Below are 20,997 nucleotides of genomic sequence, written 5' to 3'. Positions count from 1 at the left end.
AACATATTGTGTAAGATCTGAGCTTAAAAATAAAAAAAGAAAGTTTCCATATCTAAAGTGGTGCTTGAGTTACCGCGATTATTGGCGTTTTGTCACTATTAAAAAAAATGGACACCATTACGATTTTCGTCGATCTTCTTCTTATAACTCGATCTCAGGTGCCCAGAAATATATCTAATGATTTTATCTAGTTATATATTCGAAAAAAAAAATAGAAATAAGCGTCTTTCGACCAGGGAAACGCGTACCTGTATCTCCGATAAATGTGGCAACGCCGCAACAGCACACCGTCGCATTTTTCTCACTCCTACTTATTAAGATCCCTACGCGATTCACCTCCACAGATGTAAATACCGACCCAATAGCAACTTTAGAAAAAGAGCTTTTTAAAAAAGAGCTAAATGTTATATTCAACTGCTGCCCAAACACATCTCCAGTTATCAACAATATGTAACTAAATATAGTTCGTAACAATAACCGATAAGTAACTTTGATAACATGGATTCCATTGAACTTTCAAAAAAAGCAAGTAAAAACCATAAATTAAAAAAAAAGGAATACAAAATGAGAATCATACACCCAAAAGTTATGAGTAAAGCATAAGAAATTTGGGACATTGCTTTAATAACTTACTCTAGTATTAGGTTAGACAAACAACAGCAATAAAACTATATTTTTGTTTTTTTAAACGAATAAAATAATCCTATAATTTTGAAAATAGAGTTAAGTGATATAACAACTAGAAAAGTCTACTTTTACCTCACATAAGGAGATTATTACATAACAAAATATATATTTAAAAATAAAATGAATAGAAAAACAGAAATCCTCAGTTTTTAATAAAGGCCTAGGAATGAATAAAAATAAAATTAAAATAGAGCTGAACTACTTATATTCTGTTATTTGTTTTCAATATTCAAAATCGCCTTTTATTTTTATTTAACTCGATATCTTAATAATTTTAATGTGTACGATGTATTGTATGAAATATTACAGATACAGATGGGAAACCTTTACATTCAAACACTTTCCTAAGTATAGTAAAGAAATTTAAAGCATTTTAAGCACTTCATTCTTTTAGTTAATTTTATTAATCACGTTGTTTGGCATCATCAATAAATGGTTAAAACAAAATTAATCAGTTATTGATTATACTAACATTGTTAGCAAAAAGTATTACAAAATTGTAAAGCGAAAAGGAGTTAGTTATACACCAAAATATAAAAAAAACTTACTCTTGTGACGTTCCAGGTTGAATGCCAGGTTGCCAGAATTGCTGAAATAAACAAAATATAAACATTATTAAATTTTCAATAAACTGCTTTAAACAAGAACCGTACAAATCACAACAAAAATTAAGCACTTCAACAATTATATTCGAATGAATGTATATTATGTATGTAACTATAGTATATTGGCCAGATATATATCGAGAAATGCAACACACAGCAAGTAAGCAGTTTTATTTTTGTCATAAAATGTCAAAAAATATGTTAGTTTGCAGTTGGGGTCAATGCGCAAATAAGCAATAAAATTTTAAATAAAAACAACACGATTAATATGACATCAAATATATTTGGTTTTTAAACTTGGGAACGTCCAAACGAATGTATGTTAATAAGGGACTTAAAATGAAAAGGATCAAATTGATTTTTTCTTAAAAGAGCAGATTTAGATACTTTAGGTGCCAATTTATTTGGTATAAAAAAGAATTAAGGTAAATTATACAATGACTCTATAAGTTAGAGTTGTTATAGTAAGTTAAGTTTGGATCCCTTTTATTCTAAGCACCTATTGTTTACGAGTAACGGTTGATTCTCACTATACCTTCCATATCAGTTCCTTTCCGTTTCCTTTCCGTTTACATAAAATATTATATCATGTAAATGAATAGGACAATGTACACTATTCGTTCCGTTTCCCTTCCGTTACATATCCTTTCCTTCCATTTTTTTGGCGGATGGACTGAAGCGTGTCGGAAAGAGCGTTGTCAAGTTCTTACAGTATTGATGTAATCGGGAAAGTCTATGAGAAACTCATCAATACGCGACTCTTGGAAGAAATTAGGAAGAAACGAAATGGTATGCATCGAAACCAGTATGGATTTGTAAAGGGGAAATCTACCACACATGCAATGAAGAAAATATCGGATATCGTGAAAAGAAAAGCCACTTGGCATAATGCTTTGATTTTAGTCGACGTTAAAAATGCATTTAATTGCGCGTCATGGGAAATAATTATTAAAGAACTTAGAAGATGGGGCATAAGTGGCTATTTGGTGAACATAATAAGAAGCTATCTTGATAATAGATTTATAGTTCTCAATAGAGAAGATGAAAGAGAGGTATTCGGTGGCGTTGCACAGGGCTCGGTGCTGGGGCCAACTCTGTGGAACATATTATACGACAGTGTCATGGAGCTTACTGTACCAGATGGGACAGAGTTGATCTGTTACGCCGATGATCTTGCTGTGATAATAACAAAAAAACTAAAAGAAACAAAAAAATAAACGACCTCGACCTAATGCAGACTGTGGATGATACACTAAAGATCATAGCCAGATGGATGCGTGAGAACAGACTCGAAATAGCTGTGGAAAAAACAGAGGCGATTTTACTGAGCCGCAAGAGAAAAGTTGACCATATAAGGTTTAATTTTAAGGATATAATAATAAATCCAGTAAAGCAAGTCAACTATCTTGGATTCCACATAGACCGTGCACTCACGATGGGCCTGCACATCAAGGAGGTGTGTCTGAAATCACAACGAACTGCTAAAGCGTTGTCTGCAATACTGCCAAACGTTCGGGGCCCAACACAAGCAAAGAAAAGAGTGTTAGCATATGCGTGCCAGAATATTATTATGTATGGAGCACCTGTGTGGAACGAAGCAACCAATATGCACGTAAATAAAAAAAGACTTGAAGGAGGACAGAGAGTCATGGCTTTGAGAGTCTGCTCGGCGCGGCGTATCGGACAACTTCAACTGAGACAGCCTTGGTGATATCGGGTCTGGTGCCGTTGCATCTTCTCTCAAGAGAAAGAGACGGACAAACCAGGGCAAGCAGAGAGATGGAGAGAAACCGCTCAGTGCAGCAGTGGCAGGCAGAATGGGAAGTATCGCAAAAAGGAAGATGGACATATAAGCTCATCCCAAATATAAATATGTGGATTAAAAGAAAGCATGGAGAGGTAAACTTTTATCTTACTAAAATATTGAGTGGTCACGGAAATTTTGGGAGTTACCTGTTTAAATTGGAAAGAGGGAAGTCGCGGAATGCCGATACTGTGCTGAATCCAATAATACTCCAGAACACGCAATGTTTGCTTGCCCAAGATGGGAACAGGAAAGATGTGAGGCACGCATGACGATTGGTGGCAACATCTCCGCAGAAAGCTTCTTAAAATCGGTAACAGAAAGAAGAGAAAACTTTGAAGCCATCTCAAAACTGGCCCAAAATATACTAGAGGCAAAATACAGCGAAGAGCAGGGGTAATGAAACAAAAAGAACAGTCCGGCGTCTACTTGAGGAGATGCGTCCAGCGGGTCCAGGTAGACGTGGCAGGAGCGAGGGGGTGATGTTTAGTGGGTAGTGTCCTCCAGGCAGCCTTAAGGAGAGATTGAGTCCCACACTCCGTACGTAAAGGTATTTTACACCTCCAAATAAAAAAAGTTCTTACATTTGTACCAGCTCTGGTAAAATTTTGCTGATATTTATTTATTTTTTCACTTCTTAATTAAATCTATTACTTTTTCAAAATGGTACAGATTGTAAAATAAAAAGTATGGAACTGATACGGAACGGAAGCTTACGTATAGCGTCAATACAATAAAAATACGGAACGAATATGGAATGGAAACGGAAGGTATAGTGAGAATCAACCTTTAAAAGCCACTGACAAGCTGGTTTCTGCTTTAATAAAAAGATTTTGTATCAGTGGGGAAATACCCAGGTCTTTTTGAAGAAACCCGCTGTATATTTCAACTTATAGTATTTCCTAATTTAACATTTACATTTTTATTTATTTTCATTCAATTTTTAAATGTAAATACCTGCATAACAACTATTTAAAGCGGATAATTCCAGTAGCTACCTGTTAAACTCAATTAATTGCTGATAAGAGTTTTGAGGAGCTGATTATAAGATTCAACGATTATCTGCCGGTTGTTTAGTTATTAAGATAAAATTTAAAAAAAGTTGCTATCGTAGAAGTTATCATTTTATACCAAATATATTTGATTTCTGACAGAATCGCGCACATATACAGACAGTGTAGCAGCGTAAAACGTAGATCCAATCAGCCCATAAGCTCCAAGAGCTGAAAATAGAAGAGTTACTAAACAAACACCAGATATGTATAAAGAAATATAGTATACCCTAAAATAATCCTTTAAGTATATTCGATACCAATTAAACTTTTAGTTACGAAATCGAGGGTGTGATTTTTAAAATCACTGTTGCCAATCATTAATAAATAAATGCGGAAATATGTATTTTATATTATGTATATGTATAATATATATATTAATAATAATGGAAAAATTAATAATAATGGAAATATGCGGCGCCGCGCCGGCGCCGGTCAGACTAAATAGAATTTGAACTTCCCGCTGGGGATTCAAGTGGCAGCTCTGCTGTCAAAAATGTGAAGTTGTCACATTTATTTATTTATTTATTTTCTGATATTGGGCGCGTTCAGGGACGGTCAGCGGCTGAGTGGCTGAGTAAGCGATTTCCCTAAACGGTCTATTCTGACGAACAGCAACAGTCAGCCGCTGTGCAAAATTCTCAGCGGTAAATATTTAGGCTGAGACAAGTCAGCCTCAATTAATGTAAAATAACTTTAATTTTCTCAGTTTATTGTTTACTTTTTATGGTTTGTTGAAGTTTATAGTTAATCGAATCCTTAAAAAATAGGAGATATTTGTTGTCAAAAAAGTTACAGAGTAGTAGGTTAATCTAAAACGTTCGAAAAAGACAATAATTGTAAATAGAGATCGAAGAAGTTAAAGACATAAAGAAAATTCAACTTGATTTCCATCTCAAGTCGAGTTTTCTAAATACAATGAAATTAAAAAAATACTACTCTGAAAAAATCTAAATTAGGATAAATAACTTTTGATTGTAATTATACCGTCTGATCGACAAAAAATTGTCCCCAATTGGCTTAGAAATGACGATCGATAATATTCCCTATATAAGTTTACTTATAAAATAACAGCAATCTTTACCTCCACATCACCCCTGACGTCGTTTTTTGTTATTGTAGGGTACTTACACCTTCAGTAATTTTATTTGTACCATACCTTCGAAAAAAAAAATGCGTAAAAGGTGCCAGTTCCTGTTATTTTAAGTTGTTTTGTTTAGGTGTATAGGTAAATTTATTTATAAACTGTTATTTTTTAGAAATTTAATGTGTAATACTGTATTGTCAAATAATATATTTTCATTTATTAAATGATCAGCCAGTAATATATTTTTTTCAAAATAATTTTTATTCGATCGATATAGACGGATTTGATGAAGACGGAATTTTAAAAATTTTAAAAACTATAATAATAGAATTATTAATTTTTTTTCCATAGCAACTGTTAAAATGGCCTTATATCTATCAAAAATAGTAGATAAAATAGTACTTTAACCCAAAGAATATACCTAGCTAGAAAAAGAATGGACTCCATACTGAAAAATGGTCCTACAGAAGTGGCTTTTTAATTGAAAGTGTTTATTGAATTTTACTCTAAAATATATAATTAAATTTGATTATTAAATCTAATTTTTTACACAAATTCAACAATACTAATAATAAGTATCGTTGTGATGTGTAAAAAAATAAGATTTAACAGTATAATTTATACAATAATTATTAAATAAAATTAAAGCCAAACATGTGTAAACATTATTTATTATTTAAAGTTTTTATTTATAAGTCAAATATTTAAACATCGTTTATTATAATAAAACAAGACCAACGTAATACGCCCAAAGTTTTGTAAATGGAGTAAATATAAATAGGTACTTAAATGATGGCAAAAATAAAAGACTTACATTATATTTTTAGGGCCACAAACAAAAGGAATTGTCTAATTAAACCACATATAACAAATTATAGTTTGAAAAACGTTTTGATAATCATTTGATAATTGACGCATTAAAATGATTGGCGCTATGACAACGACAAAATTTTTTGAGAATTTGACAATAGTATGACAATGGCCGTTGGAAACTATGGAAACTACAAAAAAATTTCCGATTTAACGCCATCTGGCAATAACTAGTAGCAACTTCTTAACCTAAAAATTAATTGCACTACCACCTAGCGCCTGACGCTGGAACTATTCTATTTGAAATTTCCGTGGAAACGGTGGAACCGCTTTTGCTATTTCACTTTCCCGCCCCTGCTTTAACCGCAAGGGTAGATTAATAAAATATAATAAAGCGGTTAGGTTAAAAACTTTATTTCTTCTCGCACGTTTTTTAATTGCTTCCATTTTTTGAAAATTTTTGTATTCCTTTCATAACTTATTCGGGATTTGAATGGAAGTGGTAGTTTGGATATGGCGTTTGTCGCCTCAGCCTGAATATCTGTTGGTAATTTACTTATTTCGTTTTGAGCCATTTCTGGCTCCAATTCAATCAGCAATCGACACGAAAGAGAATTAAAAAATATTGACTCAAAACTGACAACTAAAGAGACAGCTTTATTTATTTGTCAAATTACATAGAAACCAACGCAAACCCAGCACAATATTTTTTCTACTCGTGATAAATTCCTTGAAACATAATTTCTGAATATTTTTTAAAACGTAACTAGCTCGAAAAAAATATTGTTTTATACACGACGATAAAATTGCAATTATATCGTCTCCCGAAATTAATTCACTCGCGATTTCATCGCTCGATAAAATACCATTTTATCGTCTTGTATAAAAAATAACTATTTCATATTTATCTATATTATTTTATCACATCTTCATATCGGGTGTTTATCGCACAAGAACACTAAACATAACATTAAACATCAAACTCTTCTATTCCCAGCTGCAATTTTTGTTTCTGTTCGAATGGGGGGCCGTAAGCCTTGCTGCAGAGGCACGCGACTTACCGAGGCCGTGCCCCCGTACGGGATGGGGGGGTTGAAGCCCACGGGCAGTCCCCCCGCCACTGACTTGCTGTGCATCGCAGTCGCGGACACGATTTGAGCGCTCGACATGCTCGACATCGTCTGCAGCGCCTTCTCCTTGGCCACATGGTCCTAATGGCAAAACCAAACCCAACTTTTTATGTGTTTCCATACAAGAAAAATCAATTTCTAAACACTTAATTTGATTCTCCAAATTTGTGTCAAAAATATGTATTTTTAACATTAATTTATTTATTTTTTATTTTAAAGTTAGAATTAGTGATGAGCAAGATTGGTCTTTGCATACACACGTTTAGTTTCAATATCAAATTATTGCCTACCACATTACAAAACATATTAAAAAAAGTCATTATTATACAGGGTGAATTTTAAACAAATGCAAATATTTTTACGAGTAGTATATTTCGACCCCTGAAACACGTTTATGAGGTTTATTTCACGACGAAAAACATTCAAAATATTTTGAGAAAATGTTTGTATTTTTTTTTAATTTTTAGTTAATAAACATAACATCTGCATAATATGACAACATAGGCAATAGATTAAATTTACAAGAAAAAATCCAGTGGTTCTCAAAATTTAAGAGAAAAATATTTTTTTTTAATTTTTAATGTAAAATATCTCGATTATTTTGGACTTATCTGAAAAACGGTAAAAAGAAAATATTTTTCTTTTATCGAGATCTACTAGCCCTGAAAATATTTGCAATTGTATATTATGTCTCGATCTTTAAGTAATAAGTTTTTATCACACAGAAAATAATTTATTTATAAACAGCATTATTAATTCCATTACAAGAACCTTGCAGCAAGACCAAGACCAAGAGTGCAATACCAAGACCAAGGCAATTTTGGTCTTGTGTTTGCTCACCAGTGGTTCGAATATGTATTCAATAAGTAGCTTATTTACAATGAAATCCTTTTGATGTCTTTTCAACCAAACCAAGCCAACATTTATAATTTTCCTCAATTATGACATGTGTAAGAGACCTTTTTTACGTAGAAAATGATTAAAATGTATATTTTTTCACTCGGAAGTGTAATACAAGTACGTATGAAAAGTTATTACTCTTCAAAACAACTAAATAATATGTAGGTGGCGTCCCCTACAAATAGGAGTCATACAGACATCAAAATCGAATTTTTTATGTCAAAAAATACCCAGACACCAATTTTCATCCAAATATCGGCATTAGCTTAGAAATTAGTTGGAAAAATCGAAATAAAAATGAAACTTCTACACCCTGTATCTTCGAAATGAAGCATTTACGGACATATATTTATACGAATTTTTTATTTATTTTTATGTGCATAATATGCTGCCCAAGTTTCTGGAATACAATTCGGACCACCCTGTATACAGGGTGTTCCTTAATAACATGCTAATATTTAAGGTGGTTATTCTTGGACTAATTCTAAGAAAAAACCTTCATATATAAATGTATGTCCTGAACATCTTAACTTTTGAGATGCAGGGTGGTAAAATTTCCCAAAAAATAACTTTTTTTTCATAATAACTCTGATATTATTATCGTTATCGTGATGAAACTTGATACATGTTTTCTATGCATCAAGATGTCTTTTTTAATGTACAAAAATATTAATTTATTTCAACCAGTGCCGTCCATACCGGTTTTAGAATGAATATTTTTCGAGAAAAAATGGTACGCCACTGACTTGGTTTAAAATAAATATTATTTTCAAAATCTTCATTCTTTTCTAAACAAATTTTACCTTTTGATATTTTTTTAAAGCCATTTTCCTTCAGGATCAAATTAAGAGATACAACAAAACATTTTTTTGTATATCAAAAAATGCATTTTGATGCATAGAAGACCCGTATCAAATTTCATAAAAATACCTATAATGACAAAAGAGTTATATTATGAAAAAAGTTTATTTTAGAAAATTTTATCACCCTGTATCTCAAAAGTTAAGATATTTAGGGCATAAATTCATATGAAGTTTTTTTCTTAGAATAGGTTCAAGAGTCACCCGTTTAAATATTAGCATGATATTAATGAACACTCTGTATATCTATGGAGGCCTCAACAAATTAGGCAAAGAAAATAAAGTCCTCCTACTCTGGGTGCCTGCTCACCAAGGGATAGAAGGCAATGAAAAAGCAAATGATCTAGCTAGGAAAGGAGCGAACACTCCCCACTAACTGGACCACAACCGTTCTGTTTTTCAAGCGGGAACCAACTGAAAGCGGAACTGAAGAATCTGGAAGACTCCATCCGTAACTTGGAATGGGTGTCCTCAAACGGCCTCAGACACTCGAAAAAAATCCTCAGAACTTACGACCGAGAAAAATCAAAAGGTTTTCCTTGATTTAAGTAAAAACAATCTTCGGATTGTCACGGGGTTTCTAACAGGACACTGTCTCCTCAACGAACACCTCAGTAGGTTGAAGCTGAGAAACAACGGCGAATGCAGATTCTGTGGGAAAAATGGGGAAACACCAAATATATAATTCAAATTCACATTTATTCAGAATAATTTATTAACAAACACAATTAAGTATGTAATTAATCAGTATTTGGGCGGAAATAATAGTGGTATATTTAATTAATGGTATACCCTTTTATAAAGATTTAAATAGTTTTCTTCTTGCATACAAATGGGCTAATAATATTATCGTTTTGCTAAAAACGATAATATTACTAGCCTGTACATTTTGTACATTTGTTGCTTTAAAAACAAGCTAAAATGTCAATATTCCATGGGTATATTGATAAATGAGGTCTAAATTATAAGAAAATGCATTTTCTACGAAAACTTGAAGGGATAGGTAAAAAATGGTATAATACAATTTGATAGACAATTAAATTGTGCATCTGATTCTCCTAAAATACACAGGGCGTTCCCTTTAAATTAAACAAGTTATTGCCGTTTAAAGCTAGAAATTATTTAAAATAAATATTTAGACACTCGCTGTATGAGGTAGTATTATTTATATTATTGCAACGCAATAACTGATCAGTAACTAACAACTCAGTAAATATTTAGTATTAAAAACTTTGATACCCTTGGAGAAACGAAGCCTTAAAATTTTTGCTGCAATTTCACAAAATTGAAAATATTTCAAAAACGGTAAGGTTTAAGTGTAATAAACCTTAATCAAATTTACCTTTAATTTAGTAGTAGAAACTAAAAATGTAATAATATACAGGGTGTTCCATTTAAAAAAAATACAACTTTGATATTTATTATTTATTTGGGACCTCTCTATCTTGTAAAAATATTTTTAAATTGTAGCTCTAATAGTCCTTCAACGAACCCAAAACTTACAATTTGTAAAAATCTAATCGTTTAGCAACAATACTCCGAGTCGTATGTGGTGAACAACCCTGTAGATCTGTAAGGTTGCGGTGATTAACTCCCCTCCTAAACATTCTACATTCTATCTATGGAAACTCGTATTAATGGTTGAAAACACCTGCCAACCTAAACACAAACACGTCTACTTTTTTAATCTTCTTTACAAAATAAACACACTGAAAGTCGTAGAATTTATTCTTCGCAGTTTACTACCTGCTATAATAAATAATATAAGTACCTATACGATTAAAGACGACCACTATTACAGCACTATTCAATTTAATCTCTGAATTCAATGTGAAATTATTACACGCTCTAGTTCCTTTATACTTCTAGTCGTTGTTCGCTGCGATAACGTGTGCTTTTTGGTAAAAATCGAAGCAATCTATATTTGTACGCTAGTTCTAGAGATATAATAGACAAACTGCGAACATTAATAGCGAGAGAGACTATATAATTATCGGTTAATTTAGTTATTATTTATCAGTCCGTGGGTTTCTGGTTCTTGAAAATAATTAATACTTTCACTTTGTTTGATTTTTTACGTTTAATTGGGCCCATTGATTTTTTCTCTAGATTCAAGTTCTTTTCATCTTTGGTGAAAATCTAAGAAATAATCTATAATTTAATCTGCTCAAAACTGAAAATTTTCATACAAATTAGAATAATATAAAACGAATTTAAAAGTGTCCATTGGTGTGCTTGCAGTACGATCAATGGGGCATTCCATTTTATATTTATAACCAAATATATGTTTTGACAAGACTTTGACAGTTAAAACAACAAATTACAACAGATTATATATTGATTATTATATGACTTGAAACACCACGGCACTGGAATTAAGTTTTATGTGACCTTGAACAGGTTCACATAGCGACCGATGAATCACTCCCAAACATTCGTGGCGTTTACTTTACCACACACTTGGTATTTCGAGTCAAATTTTCGTTACGAACCGCAAGTTATATTTTCAAATAAACCATATGCGAAACTGTCAAAAGTTGACATATGATATGTTATTCTATTCAGAGTGTCATCTTCTATCGAATAAAGTAAAAAAAATACCGAGGGTGTCATTTAAAAATCAAAAGTTGTAGTCATTTACGGTGAAACAGGAAGTGACCAAAAACAATTGAATACGTCAATCAATCCTTTTGAATAAGAAGACTAAGGAAGGAGCATATCAAAAATCTTAGGTACACCGCGATGGGCCTCAAATATGGCCGACTTAAATTCCGGTTTATCAGTGTCGTTCTAATTTTATTTAAAAAATGTAAAACTATGATGTAGGGTAGACGTGGGGTAGACTCAATAATTTGTTGTTTTATTTTACGTTGTGAATAAATGTTGGTAGTTATTAAAATTGTTATAAAAATATATAATTCTAATAAAAATAGATAAGTTATAATAAGTATTTATTAACACAAACATCCGATACGCTACTGAAGCAGGTAAGTCAAATTAACATATCTAAATTCTTTGACATCTAATCTTTGACAAGTAATAAATAAAAGCTAAAATGCAAGAAAAATATATAATTTAGTTAATTTAAGTAAATTTCATAAATGATCGGTTTACTACACGTATGTATATTATATAGTCACTTATTAGCGAAAAGTTGTTCCATTATTTCACTCAATTTTTGCCGAGATCTACCGCACGCTACACAACCAACTATTTTAGAGTCGTTTTCGATAAATCGCCATAGTATCACTGTTAATTTAAGTTCTGCCACAATTTCCATCTAGATTTACTACCTTTATACAACTATCAGTAGTAGAATAAATAATAAATAACATAAAATAAGCTCAGTAAAGATTGACAAATCCACAAAATTTCAAATCAAATCCAAATTTGTCAAATGAATCGTCAAACAGAACTGTCAAGGATCCCCACCCTAGAAAGCTTTTTCCGCCCACCATGCATGAATACATGGATAGCATTATGCTCCTTCCTTAGTCATCGTATTCAAAGATCAATCCTAATTTATGCCATAGGGTAATAGCATTTCGATTTAATTTTTTGATTGATGGTTATTATTCATTTTGATTAACTTCATATTTTTGTTGTTGTTAAAGTATTTTTTTCGATATCTATTATCACCTTCCGTAGCATTGACTAAATAAATTTTGTTCTTCTTTAACATTTTAAAACAGCAAAAATTATGACATTTCTGTTTTCCTGTCTGACAATTCTGTCAATAACAATCTGTCAAAGAATGAGAACGAAATATATGACCATAGAAACGCGTTTTGATTTTTAGGATTTCAAAAATTCAACTATATTTTCATGTTTTTTTTTAACTTTCTCTAAAACAGTATGTAAAGTTAGAAAAGTATAAACGGTATTTACCATTTTTGAACAAGCAAAAAAAACAGAAAAATACATTTTTCTCAAAATGTTGGGGTCAATAAAAAGTTTTTCCTCTTATACTGTATAAGTATATATTAATTATTATTGCTGCAAAAAATTGCAGCAAAATCTGACTACGCCATTGCCAGAGCCCCATTGCATTGAAATAAAAATATACAAAAATACATTATACGAATAAAACTAGCTTTTAGAGTTTTTATTTACAATACATTAATAATTACAATAATTGTTACGTTATTAATGAACCTCTGAATGCTGCAGAATAGTTTTTGCACTTTAATAGCATGCGTTCAACTATAACTTATATCCCTAAGTGCCAATTTGCAAGAGAGACAGAACAGCCGCAATTATGTACCGCTACACTTGTGAATTAATCGACATCTATTTGTTTCTCAACGTGACTTTCGCTTTATGAAATCTCATATAATGTTATTGTTTTGTAACGTTTTGCATACACAGGTGTGTATGGTTTAGAATTATTGTTTGTATATAAGTTTATCCTCAACCATACAATAATGGGTTTTATTCAACCCTATAAAGAGTTTAAAGAGAGTTAGTCCTAATTGCCAATAATTCTGAAGAATTACAAGCACAAATTAATAAACTATCTCAAAATGAATTTAGCAAAAATTAAAGTAACGTACAACGAATTAGAGGAAAGAAAATACATTCTAATAAAACATTGAAAATAGTACAAGAATATAATATTACTAGCGTGTACCAGCGACTTCGTTCGCGTCGAATTAACCTTTTGTAATGGTGATGATAAAGCAAAGCAAGAATTTCCATTAACATACAAACTGGATAAATTTTTCTCACATTTATGTCAGCATGAGAAAAAACAATATGGCGGTAATTTGACTTTCGAAAAATCGGTTTGCCAAAAATAAGTTTTTTACGTCAAGCAGTTTAAGCAGAATCGTGGTTAAGAAATTACCCAACTTTTTGAAACAGCCTGTATGATCTTTTTACAAAATATTAAAAAAAACAAATAAATTATGCTTGTCCAAGCGTTTTCCCGAAAGACTAACCGTTTTTTAAATAACAAATATTGTAATATTTGAGGGGCGTTTTCACCCTCTTGGAATTTGAGATTCGAGAAACCCCTCCTTATCGAACCCCTACACCCCACAGTCAATCCATTTGCCAAAAATCAGCTTTAAACGTCAAGCAGTTTAAGCAGAATCGTGATTACTCAATGGTCATATTTTATAAAACACCCTGTATAAATTTATAAAAAATCTTAAAATATGTAAAACAACAAAATAAGTTTGTATTAATAGTTTGTTTTCAGTATTTTTTTACTAAAAGAAACGCGTCAACGTGTCAAAAGCGGATCTAAAAGATTTTAGTAAAACAATGTTAGTTAGGGTACTTACCACTTTCAATTTAGCCTGTATTTCTCTTAATTTTCGTCTGGCTAGGACTTGGATGTGCGAACTCACTTGCTTTCTCGTTCTCGTTTTTCCAGTCCTTATTTTTATGTACCTTGCTATCAGTTCGTTGCGTCCTATAACAAAAAAAGTATAGTTAGTATTGTCAAAAGAGTACACACATACTCTAGATAGTAAATATAGTAATATAATAATAAACGTTTTGACATGTTTTTTTACTCAACCGTATTCCAGGCAGAAATTTCGCCATTCTAAGGCAACGAAAAAGCCGATGAGCTAGCTAGGCAAGGATCATCGGCATCCTATCTTGGTCCAGAGCCAGTACTGGGAATACCCAAATGTAGGTACCCCCGTAGTGCACTAAAACTTTGGATCAGAGAAAATCAGAATGTCCTCTGGAGGAACACACATGGGCACAGGCACAGCAAGGCTTTTATCCAAGGACATGGCTCTAACACCGCAAAAGAACTGCTAATGTTTAGCAGGAATAAAGTGCGGATTACAACAGGCCTCGTGACAGGACACACGGCTGTCAAGTGTCACCTGAACCAGCTCAACCTGTATCAAGGAAGTCTTTGCTGCAGACTCTGCGAAAAAAATCTTGAAACAGCGGAGCACATAATACGTCATTGCGAGGTTCTGGATCGCAGGCGATACTTTTATTTGGGAAAGCTAGGCTAGAACCGGAGGAACTATGCTCCCATCCTATCAAGGACCTGCATAAGTTAGTGCAGGGCACAGGATAGGAGAATGGGTGCTTGTATAGAAAGGGGACAAACATAATATGCCTAACAGGTCGCAGTGTTTCCGGCAGAGAATGGCCTCTTGTTATGGAAAAAAAATAGTTATAGAGTATTGTCAAAAGAGTACACACATACTCCAGATATTAAATATGTAATATAAAAATAAAATTAAAAAGAAATAAGTTCAGCATTCTGTTTTGGTCATGTCAATCCACGTTTTGACCTCTTTGTCCTTTTCGTAGTAGAGCTGGTCAACTGTTCGTGTTTGAAAATGTTTGTTCATACGAGTTCAAAATAGTAAGATTCCGGGTATTTAACCGAACTTGTTTGTACAATATTTCTGCATTATGATTTATTTTACTCCAAAACACTAACCTCTGCCAAGAAAATACTCTTTCAAAAGCAAAGCGATTTAAATATAGAATTTAGTTTATTTTTCTTCTTGCTCATTGATATGGTTTGCAAAAATATGTTCATTAAGCACTAGCGTAGGTAGTACGTTAATAGACAAACTGTAAGTCTCATATAAATAGTACACATCAAAGAAGCGCGAGTAACTGACTTCCTTCAAAATAGGACTGATTGATATTGACTTATAAAATATATATTTAAATAAAGTGACGTTTACTTTAGTCATTGTCTATCTTTTTTCTTGGACTAGAAACGATTTTGAATAAATAAAAAAGTAATTTCTAATATCACATCATCATCATCATCATTCTCAGCTTATTCAACCATTTCCAATTATGGTGTAGCCTCCCTCACATTTAGATACTCTCTTTGTAGTTGGGCCCATTGTTGTCTATGCGGGCCCAATGAGTTATCCCTGCTAATTTCCTACTATCATGGTCCCGTCTCAGGTTGAGTCTTCCTTTAGGTCTCTTAATTCCTCGTGGGTACCATGCTATAATGTTTGTGGTCCATCTGTTGTCTGCCCTTCTTGCCTGCCCATTGCCTGCCCATTGCCCTGCCTGCCCATTGTCCTGCCCATTGCCACTTGAGGGATTTTATTCTGTGGATGGGGGCCACCTATTACATGGGTCTTTTGTCGTATCCACTCTATTCTTTTACGGTCTTTCTTGGTTATTCCCAGTATATTTCGTTCCATTGAGCGTTTTGCGACCTGCAGTTTCTAAAATCACATAAACGTAAGAAAATGCAAGACCGCAAGAGTCTAGCATGCTTGGACTTGCTCTTGTGGAAGTCTTGTACTGGCTTGTCTTGGTTTTGATCGTGGATAGACCCAAAAAAGGCCCCCACACGTATAATATTGCTGAAAGATAAATGTACACTAAAAATATTTATCAAAACAGAATTTTTAAAGTAATATCAACTAGAAAAAAAGATAGGACACTCAAACACTCATTTTATATACTTTTTCATACATTATTTTAATGTTCTCCATAATAACAAAGCAAAAGCAAATCTATGTCTATTCGGCTTTTCCTGGATATACACGTATAACCCCAGTTTTAACGCTGGCAAAGCAATTTAAGTTATTGTCGCACATAACCTGGGTTGGTCCAGAAGATCCGCCGAATACGTTTGTTCTCTCGAGCAAACTAACTGTAATTAATGTCGGATTCGCCATCTGACCTTGCTTCTCTATATCTTGTTCTATTTCGACTAGAGACCCTAGAACTTCTATAGTGGCCAAAATGGCCAGTTTTAGTCAGTTTGGTTCTATTAAATTTGATATTTAGAGGGTTATGTTCAGTTTCTAAAGATTTATTTTATGTGTGGAAGCAGGGCAGAGAATATATTTGTATATGGTTACTTTTTTTTACAATAAGTAGTTAGCTGAATTTCTACGCATTTACTAGAATTTGTTCAATTAACGCAAGATTGTGTCGAAAGGTAAAAAAAATTATAATCTAGCGAGCTTTCACTTTGATACTTAAAAATTATAATGTCATTTGTTTGTTTGTATCATTAACGAACAATTTTTTTATCCATATCTATACCTATAGATAAAGAAACATGTTTAAATTGGAATGCTCGGCTTGCCGTCAAAACTTATGATTGTTTTAACAGAAACCTTTGTCAAAGCCAGAATCTTCAAAAATTATAAAATCTTTCAAAATATAAACTACCTTCAATGAAAAAATTCCGAAAAGTGTTTAAAGCGTCCATTTTCAAAGTAATTATTATCATCTTGTGAGTTTAATTTAAATTTTATTTACTCAAACCCGTGATATTGTGAAAAAGTGGCATTAAAAAGTTAAAACCCTGTGTAAACTGTGAACTGAAAAAACCACCGTGGATCATGGCACAACGTCGCACAGTGGTTTCGACAATGGAAACCCCTCCCAAAAAGGGGGTGTTAAATCGGGTTTAAATTATCCTATCTTACATCGAGTTAGTTCAAAGACAATATAATAATATTACTTTTTTAATTTAATTACTAGTTTTGAATTTACAACACCACCTTTTTGACAATTTTCTTAAAGACGAAACGCGCAAAAATAAAGCGAAAACAAGTAATATTTTACAGCCCTTCTTTTAATTCCTAAAAATCGGTATTACCCAAGAACTGTTTCGTTTATCCATGGACATTAAAAGTAAAAATCATTTTGCCAAAATATACCGTGCCTTTGATGCAGTTTAGTTTGAATCTATTTCTATTTCTAATAAAATTACTTTACTTCTTACTTTAATCAGACTAGAACAAAAAACCTTTACCGAGCTTTGGTCTCGGATTAATTTGACTAAAAAAAGCAACTGTTAAAGTAGTGATTCTATAAATTTTATCGCCACATTCGGCCACGTTAATCACATTAAAATCTAACAATTTTTTAACAAACGTTTTTTTGGGTCTATCCACGATCAAAACCAAGACAAGCCAGTACAAGACTTCCACAAGAGCAAGTCCAAGCATGCTAGACTCTTGCGGTCTTGCATTTTCTTACGTTTATGTGATTTTAGAAACTGCAGGTCGCAAAACGCTCAATGGAACGAAATATACTGGGAATAACCAAGAAAGACCGTAAAAGAATAGAGTGGATACGACAAAAGACCCATGTAATAGGTGGCCCCCATCCACAGAATAAAATCCCTCAAGTGGCAATGGGCAGGACAATGGGCAGGCAATGGGCAGGCAAGAAGGGCAGACAACAGATGGACCACAAACATTACAGCATGGTACCCACGAGGAATTAAGAGACCTAAAGGAAGACTCAACCTGAGACGGGACCATGATAGTAGGAAATTAGCAGGGACAACTCATTGGGCCCGCATAGACAACAATGGGCCCAACTACAAAGAGAGTATCTAAATGTGAGGGAGGCTACACCATAATTGGAAATGGTTGAATAAGCTGAAAATGATGATGATGATGATTTGATATTAGAAATTACTTTTTTATTTATTCAAAATCGTTTCTAGTCCAAGAAAAAAGATAGACAATGACTAAAGTAAACGTCACTTTAATTAAATATATATTTTATAAGTCAATATCAATCAGTCCTATTCTGAAGGAAGTCAGTTACTCGCGCTTCTTTGATGTGTACTATTTGTATGAGACTTACAGTTTGTCTATTAACGTACTACCTACGCTAGTGCTTAATGAACATATTTTTGCAAACCATATCAATGAGCAAGAAGAAAAATAAACTAAATTCTATATTTAAATCGCTTTGCTTTTGAAAGAGTATTTTCTTGGCAGAGGTTAGTGTTTTGGAGTAAAATAAATCATAATGCAGAATTATTGTACAAACAAGTTCGGTTAAATACCCGGAATCTTACTATTTTGGACTCGTATGAACAAACATTTTCAAACGAACAGTTGACCAGCTCTACTACGAAAAGGACAAATCTGTATCCGAATAGACCGATACCTGAAAAATCTACAATCGCAAGGAATATCCAGAGATTTGAGACCAAAGGTACCCTAATAAATAACTGCAGATGTGAAGCAAGGCAGGAACAAAGAGAAGATGCAAGAAATGATACCGACTTGGAAGTTTTATTGTGCGTTGAAGAGAATGATGGAAAGATCAGCACAAAGAAACTTGAGGATGAAATAGGAATAGATCACACTACAGCGTTTCGAATTTTGAAACGACATAAATACTATTCCTTCAAATATGAAAAGCACCAAGAGCTACGAGATGGGGACGAAATACGGCGGCAGGCGTTTTGTTTTGATATGATGGAAAGAGCAAACACGGATAGGAAATTTTTAAAACACATATGTTTCACTGACGAATGCACGTTTACCTTAAATAATGAACCCAATGTTCAAAATTATCGATACTGGAACAAAGAAAACCAACACAGGTTTGTCGAAACAAGGACGCAATATCCACAGAAAGTAAATGTTTGGGCAGGGATATTCAGACACAATATTATCGGGCCATTATTTCTTACGCGAAATTTAAATGCAGAATATTATTTGGAACTACTCGAAAATCATATTTTACCTGCTTTACATGATGCCGCTAGGGAAAATCAGGAAGTTTGGTACCAAATGGATGGCTGCCCGGCGCATAGTACCCTGGCTGTTCGGGAATATTTAGACAATAGTTTTAGCGGAAACGTTATTGGCCTAAATCATACAGTAAATTGGCCAACAAGGTCTCCTGATATTTCGCCAAATGATTTCTTTCTCTGGGGCCATTTAAAAAACAGTATATACAAGGGTAAAAAAATACCCAAATCTAGACGAGTTAAAAAATGCTATTTCTGCCGAATGCAATAGAATTTCAGTTTACCAACTAGCGAATATAAGAAGAAAATTTTATGATCGCCTGGGTTATTGTCTAGCAGTCGATGGAGGAATATTTGAACATCTTCTTAAATCCTAAACTTCTAACAATTTAATAGTACCTAAATTAATAAGTTATTGAATATTGTAATAATACTCTAATTAACCTTGTAATTGATTACTTTATTTTACTTTAATTCATATTAATTTGTATTTATAAATACATCTTTAAGATTTCCGATGTAGGAATGAGTTTTCAATAATAATAAAGCACTAAATAGGCAAATTTCTGAAATGACAACTTCATTTGACAGTTATCTTTTACCTTGACTGGTACTCATAAGTAAATACAGGGCCATAAGAAAGGAGAAATATTTAAAAAGAAATCGGCGATAACTCGTAAACGAGCTAATCAAAAATATCTAAAGTTATTCTTTTGAATGTAGGTTTTAGTGCTCTTCAATAAACCTAAATAGAATTATTCTCTAAAATAATTAGGGAAGCCAATAATTGAGCCCATTAAAATTTACATGGGATTTCCTATGTCCCGTCCGACGATGCAACACCCGGTATACTAACTATACTAACTAATGGAACTTGGACAAATGGCCGTAAAAAAATAGAGCGGATACGACAAAACACCCAGGGAATTGATATTATCCAGAGTAAAATCCCCCAAATTGCAAAGGGCAGGACACCTGGCAAGATGAACGAACAGATGAACCACAAAAATTACAGCATGGAACCCACGAGGCATTAAGAGACCTAGAAGAAGACCGAACCTGAGATGGGACCATGATATTAGGAAATTAGCAGTGATAACTTGGGCCTGCATAGCCAACAATAGACAACAATGGCCCCAACTACAAAGCGAGTATGTGAGGGAGGCTACTTAATAGGAAATGGTTAAATAAGCTGAAAATGATGACGGTGATGATACTAAATAAAGGGGTTCATAAAAATCTATTCAATGACAAATAGGAAACCAAATACTATTATAATCGTCCTGTATATATCAATTTCACCTCCTAATCCCATATTTTCTCGGATTTGTGCATGTCGCCAGCTTTCAATGGCAATACTAGTTCTATTTTAAAATAGTTTTTTAATATATTGTTATTAATAGACCGCAAGGCGGAACTTTATGTTTATGAAATAAATACGCCGGCTGACTAGTAGAATAAAAATAATATTTACAAGGTATTTCCTACCGTAGTTAACATATGCACATAAAACAAATAGCACTGAAATTCTGCAAATAGTTTTGCAAAAATAACAGTAAAACCTAGGCATACTCAACTGCATGCTTTA

The 20,997-nt window shown here is 33.0% G+C and overlaps 1 protein-coding gene across 5 annotated transcripts in view; it reads right to left on the bottom strand.

Moving 5' to 3' along the window:
• Window positions 1-20,997, bottom strand: part of LOC115879456 (transcriptional enhancer factor TEF-1) — a 297,615-nt gene that overhangs the window by 7,923 nt on the left and 268,695 nt on the right. For 4 of the 5 annotated variants that reach the window (XM_030896341.1, XM_030896339.1, XM_030896340.1 and 1 more), the window contains exons 4-6: window positions 14,224-14,354; window positions 7,107-7,256; window positions 1,236-1,276 (exon numbers count right to left, since the gene is read on the bottom strand). In XM_030896341.1, coding sequence (XP_030752201.1) covers window positions 1,236-1,276; window positions 7,107-7,256; window positions 14,224-14,354 — 322 coding nt within the window. The remainder of the gene's footprint in view (window positions 1-1,235; window positions 1,277-7,106; window positions 7,257-14,223; window positions 14,355-20,997) is intronic. The other variant, XM_030896344.1, reaches the window with a different exon arrangement.

Source organism: Sitophilus oryzae, unplaced genomic scaffold, assembly GCF_002938485.1.
Source record: "Sitophilus oryzae breed Bouriz unplaced genomic scaffold, Soryzae_2.0 scaffold_1576_pilon_pilon, whole genome shotgun sequence".
NCBI lineage: Eukaryota > Metazoa > Arthropoda > Insecta > Coleoptera > Curculionidae > Sitophilus > Sitophilus oryzae.
Note: the sequence above shows the minus strand (reverse complement) of the source record. Positions and strands in the feature narration are given on the sequence as shown.